Here is a 16196-nt window from a genome sequence, read left to right on the forward strand (position 1 = left end):
GATCTTCAGCCTGGCCGAGCTAGTTATTTCCTGGCTGGGACCTTCCAGTGCCGAAAGCGACATGGCTATGGACACTCTCAATGTGTTGAGCCAGTACAGACCTTTCTTCCAGGAGCATGGCAGTCCATTCTTTGACGCCTGGTATTCGTATCTCGGCCATGTAGCCAAAGACTCGATTGTTGCACTGTTCAACCGATCGTACTGGCGTCGGGTGTGGATAGTGCAAGAAATACAGTTGGCGCGTTCGCTAGTTATCAGGTGCGGCTCGAAAACTATAACAGATACCGGCCTTAAAAAGACCCTGGTCTTCTTTGAAAGTTCTTATTGCATCGGCAATAACAAAGAGTGGCGGGGCCCGGAAGCCTCAAGAACTTCAGCATCAACATCACAAAAAGGCTTCCATAAAAACATCTCCAAAGACGGAACGGCCCCCGAAGACCACTGAGAGAATGGATCCGTATTTCAGCAGATAGTGCACTTGCTTCTACAGAACCTCGGGATTATATATACGCCTTGCTCGGCATCTCTATTTACGACGCCTCCGATCTTCCCTTCGACTATGATAAGCCCGTCGACATGCTATACCGGCAGGCACTACAGGCCATCAACGAGTATGACTCTGTTTGGTTATCTACTCCACTTGGCTGCAAGTTTGCACAACATCTAGCAACAAGAATGGGATTAGGATTTGATTATAACAACCATGTGCGCACCTTTCCGCACGATGTTGCACTCAAAGGAACTCTCATCTATGCCGGATTCATTGGTGCATCCAATGTAGACGATGCATTCTGGGTTAATACCAATGATAAAGCCTACCGCACACGAAGGTGCCTGGAGAATATTTGGGAGTAGAATGAGAGACAAGGGAAAAAGAGGAGATCATGGAAAATATGTAAAAACTGAGATTCATGGGAGCATTAGCAGCGCAAGATCAGGTTCAGTAAAAGAAGCGGAGCTGTAAACACGCCGAAGCTTGGTAGGCGCCCTGAGTTTCAGCCATACATGGTTACGACGTATTAAAAAGCCGCCCCTTTTAAATAATTTGGGGTTTCACGATGGAGTCATTGATGCAAAATACTTGACGAAGGCGGTTCAGGTGATGGAAATAGGCTTGGAAAGTCCAGGGGAAGGGGGAGGGGAGCACAAGGAGCAACTCAACAGAGAGGATTGCTTGAGAACGACCAGTGATATAACGACAACCCCTTTCCATTGGGCTCTCGATACAGGCGGTTGTTATCTGGTTTCTTTCTAGGAGTTCAAATCTAAGGTGGTTGGGAAGAATGATGGATTGAGGAAGACGGTGATGAGCCTACTTCGGTTGTTCTTCTGTCTTCCTCGCGTTACGTCATTCTTGGTTTTGTTCTCTGGACTCTTGTCATGATTTTTCCTTACCACCCTCAGTTTCCACACCGCTAGTTACAATTTCATCTGTCAATCAAATACTTTGCACAGCATCTGCAACTTCAGCACCACGTTCTCATAAACCGCCTTGATCAGCTCAGTGTCTTCCAAACTCAGCAACGTCGGCCCAAAGTTACCGTAGATGCATCGCTGGGTGATGTTGTGCATGATCGGTCCGTCATGTGCACCGATCGTCTCTTGCCACGCAGCTGCGGCGTTGAACTTGGTAAACTCGGTTTCCCGTCCGTCCGGGCCAAAGTTGGCTCTCCACGAACGTTGCGCTTCAAGAGGCTGGCCGAACCAAAGCCCATGAATCAAGGTGCCAAGCGCCACTAGAGCTTTTTGGTGGTCGCGACAGCTCTGTGCGCGCGGGGCAGCATTTCCGTTATTTCTAGAAATGAGGAAAGGCAACGTCAAATCCACCTGCTAATTCCCGTCGACAAAGAATTAGATGTCATTCTTGTACCAGATTTCTGGAAACCACCGGCTGAGAAAGAGCTCAAGGAGCGATTTTGCAATGATACACGCTATGTTTAGTCTTTTGGGGAGCAGAGCCAAAGGTCCCGGAGTGTCTTGGACTAGAATTTGTCCCTGGCTCACAGAATGACCAGCGACTTCCGGGTTGGATGTTTCGGTAGACACGGCCGCCAACGCGTGATATAAATCGTTGCCGTCAAAGAGGCAGCAAAGCTGGGTACCACTAGTTGTTCTTCGGAACTTGAGCACTACGCACAAATTATGAATGACGTGGGTGCTGTCAGGCGCCAGCGTCAGCGCACTGGGGTTCATTGTGATATGGACTTATCTGACAGTGAGAAGGACTGCAGATTCGAACTTCACGGTTGCACATTCAGACATTAGTACATTCATACTTTGTAGCATTGATGACTCAATTCGGCAACACTGAAATAGCCTCACTCGCTATCTTCATTCTCCTTGTACTTCTTTTTTGGTGGTGATGAAACACATTTCAAGTGCTTTCCTCCGACGGACTGGCGTCACCAGTTTGTTTAACATGATACATAGCGGAGGAATGGCAAATCAAACGAGTTGAGACTTTTGGAGGAGATCTGACTTGATTAGGAATTCAAGGTGGAAGCATCCAGGCGACAGCGTGTGTGGTGAGAAGGCGATCATGTCATCCTCACTCTCCCCGATTACCTATTTGCCTCCGCATAACCAAAGCACTCCTATCAAACAAACTACCTATATAGAACTTAGAACCGATCTAGGAAAGCACATACGACCATAGATGGTAGAAAATCGGGATCCCGTCCGCTCTCCCATAGATAAGCTACTAATCGCTGGCTTGTTTATGGGAGAGCGGACGGTATCCCGAGTTTTCCAGTGGGTACGGTCGTATGTGCTGATCGAAAGCCAAAACGTGCCTTATATTCCTACTCTTCCTTCCAGCAGGCCGCCGCGTGGTACACGAATTTGGTAAAGAACCCCCTCGCTCTGATCTGCTTCGGTATCGTCTTGATTCAGGAAGCTTGGACAAGACACTTTTGGCATTGTCACGAATCCCGGAAGACGAAGAATACGGCGCTTTTGGAGACGCACAATCAATCTCCCGTTTTAAAACACTTGAATTCGCATTATCAACCAGCCAAGCCATCCGCAGGCTCGCAGTAGCAACAGGAGCAAAGAAAGTCCCAGACCGCCTTCGCCAAAACTACACAGATTCCTCCTCCATGACCACCATGTCCCCATTCCCCGCACTCCATCATCCGATGTTTGTTTGCGGTTCAAGACCGTTGGGAGTCTGGGACGTTCGGAGTCGCGGGGATGTGACCATGTGGGGCCCTCGATATGAGCATCGTTCGAGGTATCGTTTGAGGTTTGGTGGGGGGAAGCTTCCACGGAAGGGGGGCCTGGCGGAAATTGGAATGGGCCGACGAACTCTGTCATAGGCAGGAACTTACAAGACTTGAGGGTGTGATGAAGGTGTCGCAAGGCACGGCCCGATTCTGAAATGTCAGAACTTTACCCCTAGCGAACAAAACCCCTGGTTGGGATATTGAATGTTGTGTTGATGGTGTTGTTGATTTTGGGGAATGACAGAAGACAGAGTCAGGGAGCCCCACTTGTAGGGCGTAGCGCATGCAAAAACAGTGGAATTTGTAGGGGTTTCTGTCCAAGGATAAAATGGCCATTTTTACCTTTTTTTTTGGACAGGCCATATTTGCCGATTTTGTTTCGGCCTTGGTAGTTCCGGTTAAAACGGTTATTATCAGATTTTTGCACTATACAGGAAGAAAAAAAACCCTGCCTTTTTGTTACAAAAGGAGACAAAGTAAAGAAGCATTGATACATTCTGTTTCGTCTTGTCATGTAATCGTATTTACCTAACGTCCTTTCGTTTTCAGACGTTTTCCATCACATGCGTCAACAACACATCTACATTATCACCGACGAACACCAGCCAACCACATAACCAAACCCCGCGTCCATCAGCTGCGCAAACACGTGTGAATCAACAACGACACTTTGCAAGAACTATGAACCACTCAACTCAACGCACATGCTACGTACCTCTACTGATCGCGACATCGGTTCGGTCGTTCGTTTATTGGGCCGTCTACCCTACCCGTGCCATCAACCAACGACAGCAACAACAACAAGCCTTTCAGACCATCAACCACAAATGGCCGACTGCATCGAACAACCGAGACATGGAATTTCAGTGTACAACCCCACGGGGAAATATGCTTGCATGACCGGTCTGCAACTTCATTTGCACAAAACCCTGGGCCATGTTGGAAGGGAAGGTATGATGTATTCGTTCCTTGCCTTTGAGGACAGACCGGTGCTTCAACGAGTGTTCATCGCCGTACCGTACCGAACCACCGAACTGTATCATCCTGACCCTCGGTCATTACTTCGCTCCTTCCTCGATCGAGCCTTCGAGTAGGTGGTTGGAGATGAAGCTCGGCTACCCCACCAGTGAAAGGAAGAAAAAGAACAATTTAGGCAGGTACCGACCGAGTCCCTTGACCTTTCATTTCCCCTTGTTCGAAAGTTGGAGATACGATATGTACAACAAATGCGGCTACGGGCTACGGGCTACGGTTAATAACAAATTTCCCGGTCCCGACCTCTCAATCTCATCCCCTAGTCCCGGCCCCAGTGCCCAGTCACAGTCCTGGTCCCGGTACTAGTAACCACTAGTAGTCCCGGTCTTGTAGTGTCGTTTCCGGGCCGCGGCTCGAGGCTCAAGTCCATGAAAGTGTGGACCTAGGGCATCCGGGGACTCCAGACTCCGGAGGAGTCTAGAAGCTGGGGGTAATTTGGGGTAAAGTACAGGGGTCCGCGACAACAACAACAACAACAACAACAACAACAACAACAACAACAACAACAACAACAACTCATACGGAGTGTTGTCCGGGGACAAGCACTTGATACGGGCCACGAGGTTCTTCTTGAAAAAAACATGTGATGGGTTAATTTGTCACAAACGCCCCATGTGAAGATACCATTCGAATGAACGGAAGCGGGGAGTCCATTGAAGTGGCTGTTTAGTGTCGATGGGATTCGGACGTTGGACCCTGCCAAGCACGTAATTTATAAACACTTTGAGGTTTGAAGAAGGGAAGATGGTACGCACTGTAATCTGGACCCTGACTGATGTTGAGAATCCGCGTGAAATTAATATGGCAGGTATGTGATCGAAGTCAAAGATATGGGCATTGCGTGTGTAGGAGGCAGTGGTTAAGCAGCCACAGACGAGGACCTCTTCTACATACCTCCCTATCTTTGCGTGTTTTAAGAGGAATGTTACGCCGCATGAACCGCCGCTTCGAAACATTCTATAGTATGTGCGCCCTTGGGCACCAACACCCAAAAACTCGACTCACACAAACTTTTTATCTAGGTTCTGACTCTTCACACCCTCCCTTCGTTCCCGTGCGGACACTTGAGTGCCGCACCGAAGGCTATACTACTTTTGTGACCTTCTACATCCTCGTCAGCTGGCCCTGATTGTCTCGTATACTCTCTCGCCCGTGGCAACCATGTATCTAGCTACCTTGTGGGTAGTAGATCGAGATTGTCCAGGAGCGTTCCACAGCATAGGCTCAAGTTCGTCCGTCCCGGTTGAGCCGCTAAGCCGCCGAGCCGCGCCGCTGTGTCACCGCCGCCCGCCCCCTTCACCGTTCGGTTCCGTGGTTGATGCATTCATCCCGCCATCGTCGGGTAACTGAGAGCTGTTGAGATAGGATACTTGAACGGAACGGGACATATACGGGCCGGGGCCGGGCAGTACCTTACTGATCCAACCGTTGTTGAGATCATTCGATTCGACGCAGGTTGGGATTCCGTATCGACATACCTAACTGCGAACCAGATATTGTGTTGTCAACGTTCTCGGGCATTGGGTTCAGGAGCAAGCACTACGGTCTACAGATCATGCTACCCCCTATCATATAACAGACGGCTGTTAAACAGAACGGGACAGGGCCGCCGCATCGAGCGACATACAGATCGGATCGGCCCTGCAACCTTGATTGACTGCAACTCTGCAAGTGCAATGGAATGGAAGGCAAGGTAAGCAAGCAAGCAAACATCAAGGTAGGTACGTTAGGAGGAGTTGGAGGTGCGACAACACAACACAATACTACGACTCTCGACTTTCGCTTATCTTTGGCGAGGTCAAAGTTTCCCCGTTTTCAAACATCACTCCTTCGTCGTCATTAATGCCATTTTTCATGTGGGAATGGAATTCTTGCGCACCTCCTCAACTCTGGGATATGAACACGAAGGCCGAATGTCAGGCCGACTGTACGTCCTTCCCTGGAGGGTAAAAGTAGCGAACCTTTTGGAGAGGAGAAGCTCTTTTTCAGTCACCGGTGACCGGAATGAGCCTCCTCCTCCCCGGAAGCGCAGCGGCACCTTCGTGCTTAATCCGGACCTCAGAACGGGCCATTGAGCCATGGATACCGGTGCAATGCCGGTGGTGATTGCTTTGATTGTCAGTTGTCGAAGCGTGCCGTGTGCTTTTGCGGAAGCATCACTGATGTTAAAAGTTCAAGAAATTCTATGGTTTCAGTCAACATCAGATCGGGCGATGCCTTGCAGTGTCACTCTGCCGCACGGTACAGTGCAAGACCCTTCCTTAACCCCGTAAAAGTACGGATACGGGTAAGACCACGAGAAAACGAAAATAACACGGAACTCGCCAACAAAAAGCGTTTCCCTTTGTTGCAACCGTCGTCCGTCGCAATTGAGTTCGTTGTTGTCGACGTCGATGCACCAACCAGCAGCCGCAGCACCAGCACCAGTTTGCCTAACGCCGGTTTGCTTGGCAGTAGTCGTTGGCTTGCAGTTGCAGGGCATTCAGTTGTTGTTGCATTGCCCCTGAACAAGTTGCTTGTTAGACATGTCCAGCACAGCAACTGGCTGGCCGCTGGAGAGATGGTGAATAGCTAGGCGGGCCTATTAGACTTCGTGAACACAGCTGCTTTGCAGAGTTGCTTTTTGGACCCGATCGGGTCTGGACCGCTTGTTGGCCTCGCTGTCTCGCTACTCTCGCGCTCTCGCGCTGTTTCAGACGGACCTCCCTTCACCAGTGGGCAGCAGTGGCAGTGAAATCTGAGGTACAGTAGTGGGCGGCGCGGGCGGTCCAAGGGCAACTGGCATTTGGCATTTGGCAATTGGCGATGATTTCTCAGTGCACACTACGACGGGCATCACGTAAACACGTGTCCGTCGTGCACATATGTCTTTGGTTTTGCTTGTGAAGGTTCTCGTATTGGGGTTTGGCGACGGCGAACGGAATCTTCCGGATGGTGCACACCAAATCTGTGTTTCGGCATCGCCAACGGATCGTATCGTACAGCCACCAGTACCACTCCAGTGCCGTGCCGTATCGTCTGATTGGAGCGACTGTACGCTTTGTGCCTGAAATTTTGTGACGTATGGTATCAGTAGCATGTATCGTAACCATCACTCTGTATCATTGTTACGAAGAGTGGGTCCAACGAACTCTTCCCTATTTTCCCCTGGGGTTTTTGCCTCCTCCTTGTCCCTGGCAGGTGGTAACGGGGCCCTGGTAACAAACAAGCCTGGCATTATCTCGCTCTCAACCCTCATCACCCCTCATCCCACACGCCCGCCCACAATCAGCCCGCCCGCAAAACTTCTAAAGAGAGACAATTCCAACAGAAAACCCCCGACATAGCTCCCCATACCCCCGTTACCGACTGCGCCCGCCCTAGCTCTCTGTTCGAGCTTGCCAATTCAAAGTGGGAAAGAGAAGTGGATTTAAACGCCAAGGAGTCCCCCGGCCCCGATACGCCCAGTTTTTAGTTTTTTTTTCTCTTTCAGTTTTCCCGCGGAGAATTTGCGGAGCCTCCTTTCAATGTGGCATCGGTAGATGATGCCGAGGTTTGTGACTTGGATGTGGGGATGGGGACGGACAACCGTGAACTTGCCAATTGCAGTGTACAATTGCAGTGTACAATTGCCACACGACAAAGGAAAAAAGTTACAAAAGGCCTTGGACGATGACGGACGTCGGGATTTGCTCGGCCAAAAGAAGGGACCACAGAAGGAGATCCGGCATAAGGCCGAGGGAGACACCACACCCATCAATTGGCTTGTTGGTCCGAACTTGCATCGATTGATCATCCCAGCGAAACGAACGAACCTTGACCGATCGTGGGAAGGAAAATTTTGGTTTTTGATGCGATCGCTTGATTGCAAAAGTGAGATGATGTCGGTGCAACAAATCGAGATTTCGCCGCAAACCTGGTCCCTCCCATTTTCCCCCCGTGGGGGCCGCAACACCCACCAGCAACCCCGATTGATACGGGGAAACACAAGGAGAAGATTTTGGGAAGGAGCATACGCACAGGGTCACAAGGAGGCCATCAAGGTTCTTGACACGGAGTTTCTGTCAAACTTGTCACTCGGCATTTTCTCCATATCTCTCTCCATCGCATGAGCCTTGCTTGAAGCTCATGTCAGGGGAAGCCTGCTTGTTACTCCATCATCGGCGGGTGAATGTAGAGAATGGGGGCCGCCACCTCGGCGAGGGGCCGAGGGAAACTTGGAGGTGGAGCGCTCTGGAGAAGAAGAGATGCCATCGAAACTGGGGAACGGTAAGACCAGCGTAGCGTTCATTCAGGGGTGCATGTTACGATACCAGTGATACCAGTGATACCCAGTGTGACCGGCATTCTTTGACTCCGTTCCGTGGGTGTGAATGTTTGATTGTGCGGCTCAGCTGTGATCAAGACGGACTCACCAGTCGGCTTGTGAATCCTGAATCTCCCGATCACGACCAAAGACCTTACTGGAGAGCTGCGATTCGTCCGCTGTGGTGTTGAAGGCATCGTCTGCATCATCACCTGCATCTTCGGCTTCGTGATATCCCTCCTCTTCCTCCTCTTCTTGCTCCTTATCTTCTTGCTCGCTTTCAGGTTCTGGAACAAGAAGGATGTCTTCGCTCCCCTGCCACTGCGAGGGCGGAGGCGGGACGGCTTCGTTGTCCTCTTCCTGCCAACCGTAATCCTCATCGTCGCTATCGGCTATCTCCAAGGAGGTGTCACCCAGCTTTCGCTTCGTGCTCGGTGTAGACAAGTGGTTTGGTAGCGGTTCACTAAAGTCGTATTCGACTATAACCAAGCCGCCCTGTTATATGACATGTTAACATCTGAGCAAACTTGTAACTGGAGAGGGGACTGGGCCTACCTCTTCGATATCAAAGGCGCAGATAGTGTCGACAGGTGCTTCGCTAGTTTTCCCGTTGAGCTTTTGCAGTCCAACGAGACGCAAGCCCTGTACCTTCGCATCACTGAACGCTAGATTGCGATATAACACAAGTTTGGTAGAGATTCCCTGCTCCCATACGCTGGCGTTTATAGCCGGTACAAGAGTTGCTCCCCGTTCTGCCTGCATCATCTTTGTTGCGCATTGTGTGAGAACAACGATGGCTACGTCTCTCGTAGCAGCAAGCTTCTGAAGTGCACCGATGATGTATTGAAGTACTTGCAACCTTCGCGTGGAAAGAGATGGAACTTGGAGACTGTCAGACCATTGTCATGCTTCGCGGGTTGGAAAGAACGTACCTTTGTTCCCCTTACTATCCACTACTTTCTTCTGCTCTGGTGTCCTTGGGAAGGCATGGTTTACCAACGCTGATAAAGAATCGACCACGATAAGCGATGTGTTTTGCGGTACGCAGCTCGGCGTTGGTCGACATAGGAGAGCAATCAAGTGAGGTAGACTGGGGCATGTGTAGTGCGTGAGGGCATCGAGGCGCTCATCAACTGTCGCATCTTCCTGTTCCCCTTGCTTATCCCTCTTTACTTTGGAGCCGAGGACAGAGCGTAGGCGCTCAATCGGGACTCGGTGAAATCCATCTGTGTCGGGAAGTCAAGGCGAATGGTTAGCAAGCCCAAAGATTAGGTGTCCAAGAGCTGCATAAACGGACCTACCTACCCAAACGACACCTTTGCCCTCACCCAGGCAGTTGGTTGCAAGTTGTACACTACATGGTATCAGTCAGAACAGGAGGTCGCTTGCTTTGCTTCGATGCGAACGGCCAACTCACCCAAAGGCAGTCTTTCCGACGCCGGGAGGTCCCCAAATCTCGATGACTTGGGCCTTCTGTACCCCTCCAGTGACTATATCGATGTCCAGACTAGGTTTTAGAGCGGCATCGAGGGCATCCAAGCCGGTAGAGATAAAGGGCGAGTTATCTCCATTGTTCAGGTCATCCAAGACATCGGTAGCGGAAACGGTAGGCATGCGATCTTCACGGAATACGTCAGCGATTGTGAATTCACGTGGATGGACATCAGGACATCTCACGTGTTGAAGGGAGATCATCAAAGCTGGCGACATCATGGCTATGTCTTTCGTGGTAGTCCATCTTGCTTGACGAGTTCTGGACCGGGCGGCGACGGGACACTCCAGTCCGGGGGATGTAACGGCCCCGTCTACCCCAGAAATCGGAAGCGGAGAATAAGCGGTCTCCGTTGTTCCTCGGAGTTGCGGTCACTTCCAGGGCTCGGCGTCGGCTGCTACTGTAGTGCTCGCCGTAAGGCGGCTAAAGGGCACTTGGTGCAGATCCGGGGGAGGGACTCGATGATCGTCGGTGTTCCGGCCGGAGCGCGGGGAAGGGTCGCGACTACGCAAAGGTAGGTAGCTGGGCCACCTTGGTCTTGCTGGCTTGGTCGACGTCAGTGGTTAGGGAATTGTCGCGATGTTGGAGATGCCAAGTCCAAGATTGTTTGGAGATGCCGGTGCACATCCCGCGGGGAAAGGCTGAAAGGAACGGTACGTACCGTTACGGTAATGGCGGATTGGGATGACAGGATGGGAAAGTGACAAAGACGCATTCACAGCCAGCCACGTGCATGTGCAGGCACGCTCCAGGCAACCAGGCACGCCAGGTCCGGCTCTTTTCCTTGACAGCATTGGCAGACAGCAAAAGTGATTATCTAATCGATACGCACTGTTACGAACACACCGTTCGTTTCCATACAACACTCCGTGATGGAAAATTTCTAAGTTTTCTTTTCGGTCCGTTGGTCGTCGAACCAGAACAATCACAACCATCTTCAGCTGATAATCCCACGATCAGTCGCAGGTATGACGTCCTTCGACCTCGACAAATCGGTAGATCCAACGAAGCCTATCGCCCATCACAATAGTCCACGATAATTATAGATATGGCTCAGATGGTTCAACACGACAGCCCAGCACGTTTAGTAACGCTCGACATCGGCACTTCCTTGGTGGGAAGCGATTCACAGGCTGGATTTCATCCGCATGTGAGCACCGAGACCACAGACAGCCCAGGAAACGAGCTTACGAGGAGCCAAGTCCCAAGCCATGCAAGTCACGTCTTGGTGTTCGGAAGATCTCGATTTGCTCGTAAAATTCCCATGTTGAACACCACGGAATAATCCCATCAATTGACGCCATAACAAATGATTTCCCGTCGCCCTGAAATCTTGAACTCGGCATCCCACCCACATGTCCGACCATCTGTCGCTCATTACTCGGAGTCTTCCCGCCCGAGCTGCACTGCTTGTGGTTTTTTATTCCAATCCGGTCATTATTTTACGTGCTCTTTTTCTTGTCTCGTTTGATGATTACCAATTATTTGGCCATCGGGCTTCGAAAATCGTCTGTGCCAACCGAGAATCGCCTAACACCCCCTTACCTTGGAGAAGAAGAAAAGAATGAAGAAGAACATTCTAGCGAGCGAGCCCCTTTTGCCCCCCTTTGTGGTAAGCCCAAAGAATGAGCTTCTCGCTTCTCGCGAAGCGAAGCAAGGGCAAAGTTGCTCCCCGCGTACTGTCTTGAAAATGACGATGAGGAGGACGGATGGTGTTTCCCGGTATCCCACCTCGTACGCAGTAACCCTCCCCAAAGTCAACCCTGGTGGGATTGAGGCTCATCCCTTGCTCATGTTGTGGGGTTGAGATCAGCATTATCCCTAATGGGGAAATTAAGGAGAAGTGAACTATGCTTGTAGAGGCAAAGCCAGCTCATTTCTCTCCCCGTGGGGTCCGGGGAAGCCGTTCGCCCGCTCTTCTCGTTCGACCTTCCCCGGAGGCACGAGGCTCCTCGGTACGTGTACATGCGGAGGAACGGTAACGAACGGTGAACACTTGAACCCTGTCCTGTCTGTTACGGTGTGTTTCTTTCCTGGCCTCAATCCTTTCTTTTACTGTCTGTCAGTCTTTTAGCGTCTTGTAACTGCGTGACACATGCAACTGTTTGGTACAGAAATGCGTATTATAGTCCTACTCAATACCGCCCGGGTGGTCAGGCCGAATCCCGAAGAGCCTCGAAGACAACAGGAGAGGGAGGACTGTGCGAGAGACCGTGAGAAGATGAGGCTCCTCGTCTGGACCCTACGGTACGTACATATCTCGCAGTCTGATCCCGAGGCCCCTGACAAGGACGTCGTCAAAGAAAGATGAGAGATCTCCACATGGGAATTTTGGTGTTGATGAAGAAAGGGGCATGTGACATGGGGAATCATTTTGTCCCCTAGGTTCATGAGTCGTTGAAGTGCCTTCTGGTTAAGTCGTTAGTTTGGACCAAAGCCTAAGCCAAGTCTTACCCGAATGAGGGTCTAGTAAAGTCTATTGGATGCCATCGAACATTGTCCATCCAGTGTTCTTTTCCTTTGAATACTGTTCTTAGTTTTTGCCATCATCGAAATCTGAAGTCGAGTGATATATTCAGCTGATATTCGCGGCTTCCGGTACGATGAGCCACCGCGATCAGGAGTCTTCGTCGACGCTGAACGATACCACAAACACCATGAGCACGAACTCATCATTTGTTAGCCGGAAGATGTCCGGGTGCCACATCAAGGTATCAAGTCCATCACATAGCGGAGGAGTTCCTCCAGAACATGCGGACTCTCTCTCACTTGCCTGACAACACGTTTAGCCAAGATGGGTAGCGAACGAACGAACCAAACTGATAAAGCATTGCAGACAGATGGTAAGAGTTCAGAGCTCTCGGGTGGTGTTTCAGTAACATCTCACAAAGTGAAATGATGGCTTGTTGCCAGCTGGTTGGTTCGAATGCACTCACTGATGAGCTCACGATCCTTTCTGCATCTTCGGAGCGCTCTCCCTTTGGATGTCCCTGACAGGTCCTTGACAGTGACGCTTGTCGGAAAAGGCGCCCGGGCCCCGGGTCTGCGACCCCTGTCCTACAGTAACCCAAATAGGGTGCCGTGAAGCAGCTGCAGTTGTGATTTGTGTGGTTCGAACGTGGGGGGCCCTTTGTCTTACGTTCGGTTCAGTTCCTATCCGCTATTAACTACGTTCAAAGGCGTTCTTGATGAACTGGTGCCGCTTCTTGTAAATGCGCTTCCACATGTCGGATCAACTCACGGACACGGCATTGATCCAATGTGGTGAAGCCTCGGGTTTGTTCAGAAGAGTTGAAAGCGCGAAGGTAGTGAATGTGACAGTTGGTGATGTTTCCTTGGCGCAAAGAAATGTGGAAATTTGCCCAGGGATGAGAAGCCGGGTTGACATCACCGACATCACCGGCGGCGATTACCGTTCGGAGAAAAGGGACGGAATTCCACCTGTCTTCCTTTTCTGGCCTAGGGGGCACATCCCCCAAATTTCAGCACACCGACCCCCAATCCCAGAATCATCACAAGTTCTCAATTGAGATGTGAGTAGCCTTTCATGTGATCGGAGGGGCATCATCTATTTTTCCCCAACTCCCCGCTCGCTCGCCAAGTGTTTTGAAATCGGCCCATCATCAGCTATACACGCAGCATCAAAGGATAGATGATAAGGGTCAACTCAACCCCCGGATCGTCGCCGCAATTTCTTGCGTCTCCACTTGCTGGATCCAAGATGATCACCTCACCTTGGCTTCTCCTGAGCGACTCCTGAAAGGAACGTACCTGTTTTGCATGCACGGGCACGATGCATGGCGGGCAAACAATTGACCCAGACCTGATGCCAACCACTCGGCGGCATTGGCTGTTCCAAACGATTTGTAAATGTGTCAAAAGTGCTCAAACTCACGACGGTTGGCCAAGCTTTGCTCGGTGCAACTCGGCGCTTTGTGTTTTTGATATCAACAAATTGGGGAACGACAAGGGGAGCAGCAGGAATGCACGACTGAAGCTAAAAAGCTTGTCCGTGGAGATGTGTCCGGGACGGTGGATACGATAACTGGAGGGAGATGGACTTTGGACAGCCAATGCTCCAGACACGTGTACCGACCTTGTAAGAGGCATCTGCGAGGCTGTATGTACGATACCATACAGAAATACGAGCTCGTATCTTACCCTTTGATACCGCAACGTATCCTATGAGATGCGCGGCTCACCGTATTGCGCCATACACGTATACCCGGCCAAAACCCGGAATGTCATTGGGGACATTACGACCGCCTGTAGCAGGTGGCCCCAGCGCTCTCTTTCAGGGCTTCCTTTCTTCTACAAACAGCATGCACTCGAGTTTGAGGGCGAACGGTCTAGGAAACAGCAACTGCGGACCCGTCGGGTAAATGCGTATCGCACGACCGACCATGTCGTCGCTTTCTTCTGAAGCCCTACGACAACAGCTGGTATCCTGGCGGAGCGAACCATCGAGTACCACAATTCCTCTTTGCCAGAGTGCGGCAATCGCGGAGGAGACTTATGGGAATCATGACATAAAAATCCAAATTGCAGGAAAGGTTTTTTTCTTCTCGAAAAGCCTTTCGGCTATGCCTTCTACCCGAGTTGCTCGTTCCTTGCACTTTTCGCTCCCTACGTCCGTCGGTCTTTGTCTTTTTCTTCTTCTTGTTTCTTTCGCCTCTGCCGCGGTGCTTCGGGGAAACTCCAGGTATTTATTCGGCCTTTCTGTGGAGGCTCTTGGCAAACCTTTTCACGATACCGCCCCATACCGTCCACCCCAGACTCGGTCTGGAGTCGGTCAAACAGACCAATGACTCGCGCTGGCGGTATCTTCCTTTTCTTCCTTTCACATTTTCAGCTGTGGGCGGAAAATGACTCTCCGCAAATTCACCGCAATCTTTCCGGGGAAAGCTGTCGTTCCTGTCGCTCACCTTTGGCTGGAACGGTTACCCTTGTCGTATCAGACCGATACGGTACCGACGGAAAGAAAAACTCATCGCAAACAGCCTACCGGGGAGACGGCTGTCCGACACGGTGAAGAGAATGCGACAGGTTCTGTAGCCTGATATCTTCAAAATCTCGGTGAAGTGAGCTTTGGCTCTCCCCATGATTCAGATGCCGAGCATCCCGCTTCCCCAGAACCTGGAGTACGGAGATCCGGAGACCCCGTATTTGCGACTCGAACAGACGCAACGGAGCCTCATCACTAAGACCTCTACAGCACAACAAGTCAAGCCTCATGTTCTGGCACTCAATTACATGAGACTTCGATTCAATCCCAACGCTGTCCACAGGATGATGATCACGACTCCCACGACCCATCTGACTTAGAGTTTTGGCTCTGCATGTGTTGACCTAGGCCTAGGAGAAAAGCTTCCTATTCAGGCTAGCGTTATATCGATGACGGAGTAAAGCTTTCCATGTGCCTGAACCCCGTGGGGACTTTGTGGATACCAACACTTTAAAACGGGACAGTATTGCTGCTCGTGTTCATTGCGTCAACAGCGCCAGGAGACTGAAACACAATCTATGAACCCGTGAACGGGTTTTTCAAGAGAGACAGACAGGAACTGGTTCCGATCCGGGTCGTTGGTGGTTTCGGCTGTCGGATATTGTGGTGGGTGGTAGTCAGTGATGGATGGCGTGAAATTGAAATGATAACGCTTGAACAGGTCGAGTGTATGACCGAAACCCCCACGTCGTCGCTCGCTTTGTTACAGTGACAAGGCGTGTAATGGCGCCATCATCCGAAGAGGCGCCATCATCCGAAGAGGCGGAGGAAACGGGGGACTTTTGGCCGAGCAACAATCCCAAGACTCGGTACCGTAGCACTTGATCGTAGGCGAGGGCCCCGTGCTGTCCGTTACCCCGACCTCCGACGACCACCTGAAGCAAACCCCGGCCGACCCTGTGAAGCACCTCGCCGTCGACAAGACAAAAGCGTTTTGGAACAACAACCTGTCTCGATTTGGTCTCTTAACCCCGGCCTGAGGCTCGCCAAAGTCTCACCGAGGTAGGCGCAGCCAATCTCGCTCCTTCACCTCTTTTTGGACAGTCCGGAAAGTGAAGTGGCGCGCTTATCATTGGAGCCTAAAAGAAACTTACCCCAGGTTTCGGCTGAGATAAGGCTCTTGGATCCGCGCCCGTCTGGGCATTCTTCTCCAGC

General features: G+C 51.1%; 2 protein-coding genes across 2 annotated transcripts; both read right to left on the reverse strand.

Moving 5' to 3' along the window:
- Window positions 1-1434: 1434 nt before the first annotated feature.
- On the reverse strand, window positions 1435-2193 carry SMAC4_09461 (uncharacterized protein; the record flags this gene model as incomplete). The annotated part of the gene is made up of 2 exons (XM_003344371.1): window positions 1435-1830; window positions 2005-2193. 2 exons carry the CDS (start codon window positions 2191-2193, stop codon window positions 1435-1437), a joined length of 585 nt encoding a protein of 194 aa, XP_003344419.1.
- Window positions 2194-7298: 5105 nt separating this feature from the next.
- On the reverse strand, window positions 7299-13618 carry SMAC4_09460 (uncharacterized protein). Its single transcript, XM_003344370.2, has 6 exons — window positions 10222-13618; window positions 9962-10163; window positions 9846-9898; window positions 9477-9770; window positions 9100-9425; window positions 7299-9039 (listed from the first exon to the last, which is right to left on the reverse strand). The coding sequence occupies exons 1-6, from the start codon at window positions 10280-10282 to the stop codon at window positions 8650-8652; spliced, it is 1326 nt and encodes a 441-aa protein (XP_003344418.1). The 5' UTR covers window positions 10283-13618; the 3' UTR covers window positions 7299-8649.
- Window positions 13619-16196: the final 2578 nt, after the last annotated feature.

The sequence above is a fragment of the Sordaria macrospora genome, chromosome 3, assembly GCF_033870435.1.
Source record: "Sordaria macrospora chromosome 3, complete sequence".
NCBI classification, from domain to species: Eukaryota; Fungi; Ascomycota; class Sordariomycetes; order Sordariales; family Sordariaceae; genus Sordaria; species Sordaria macrospora.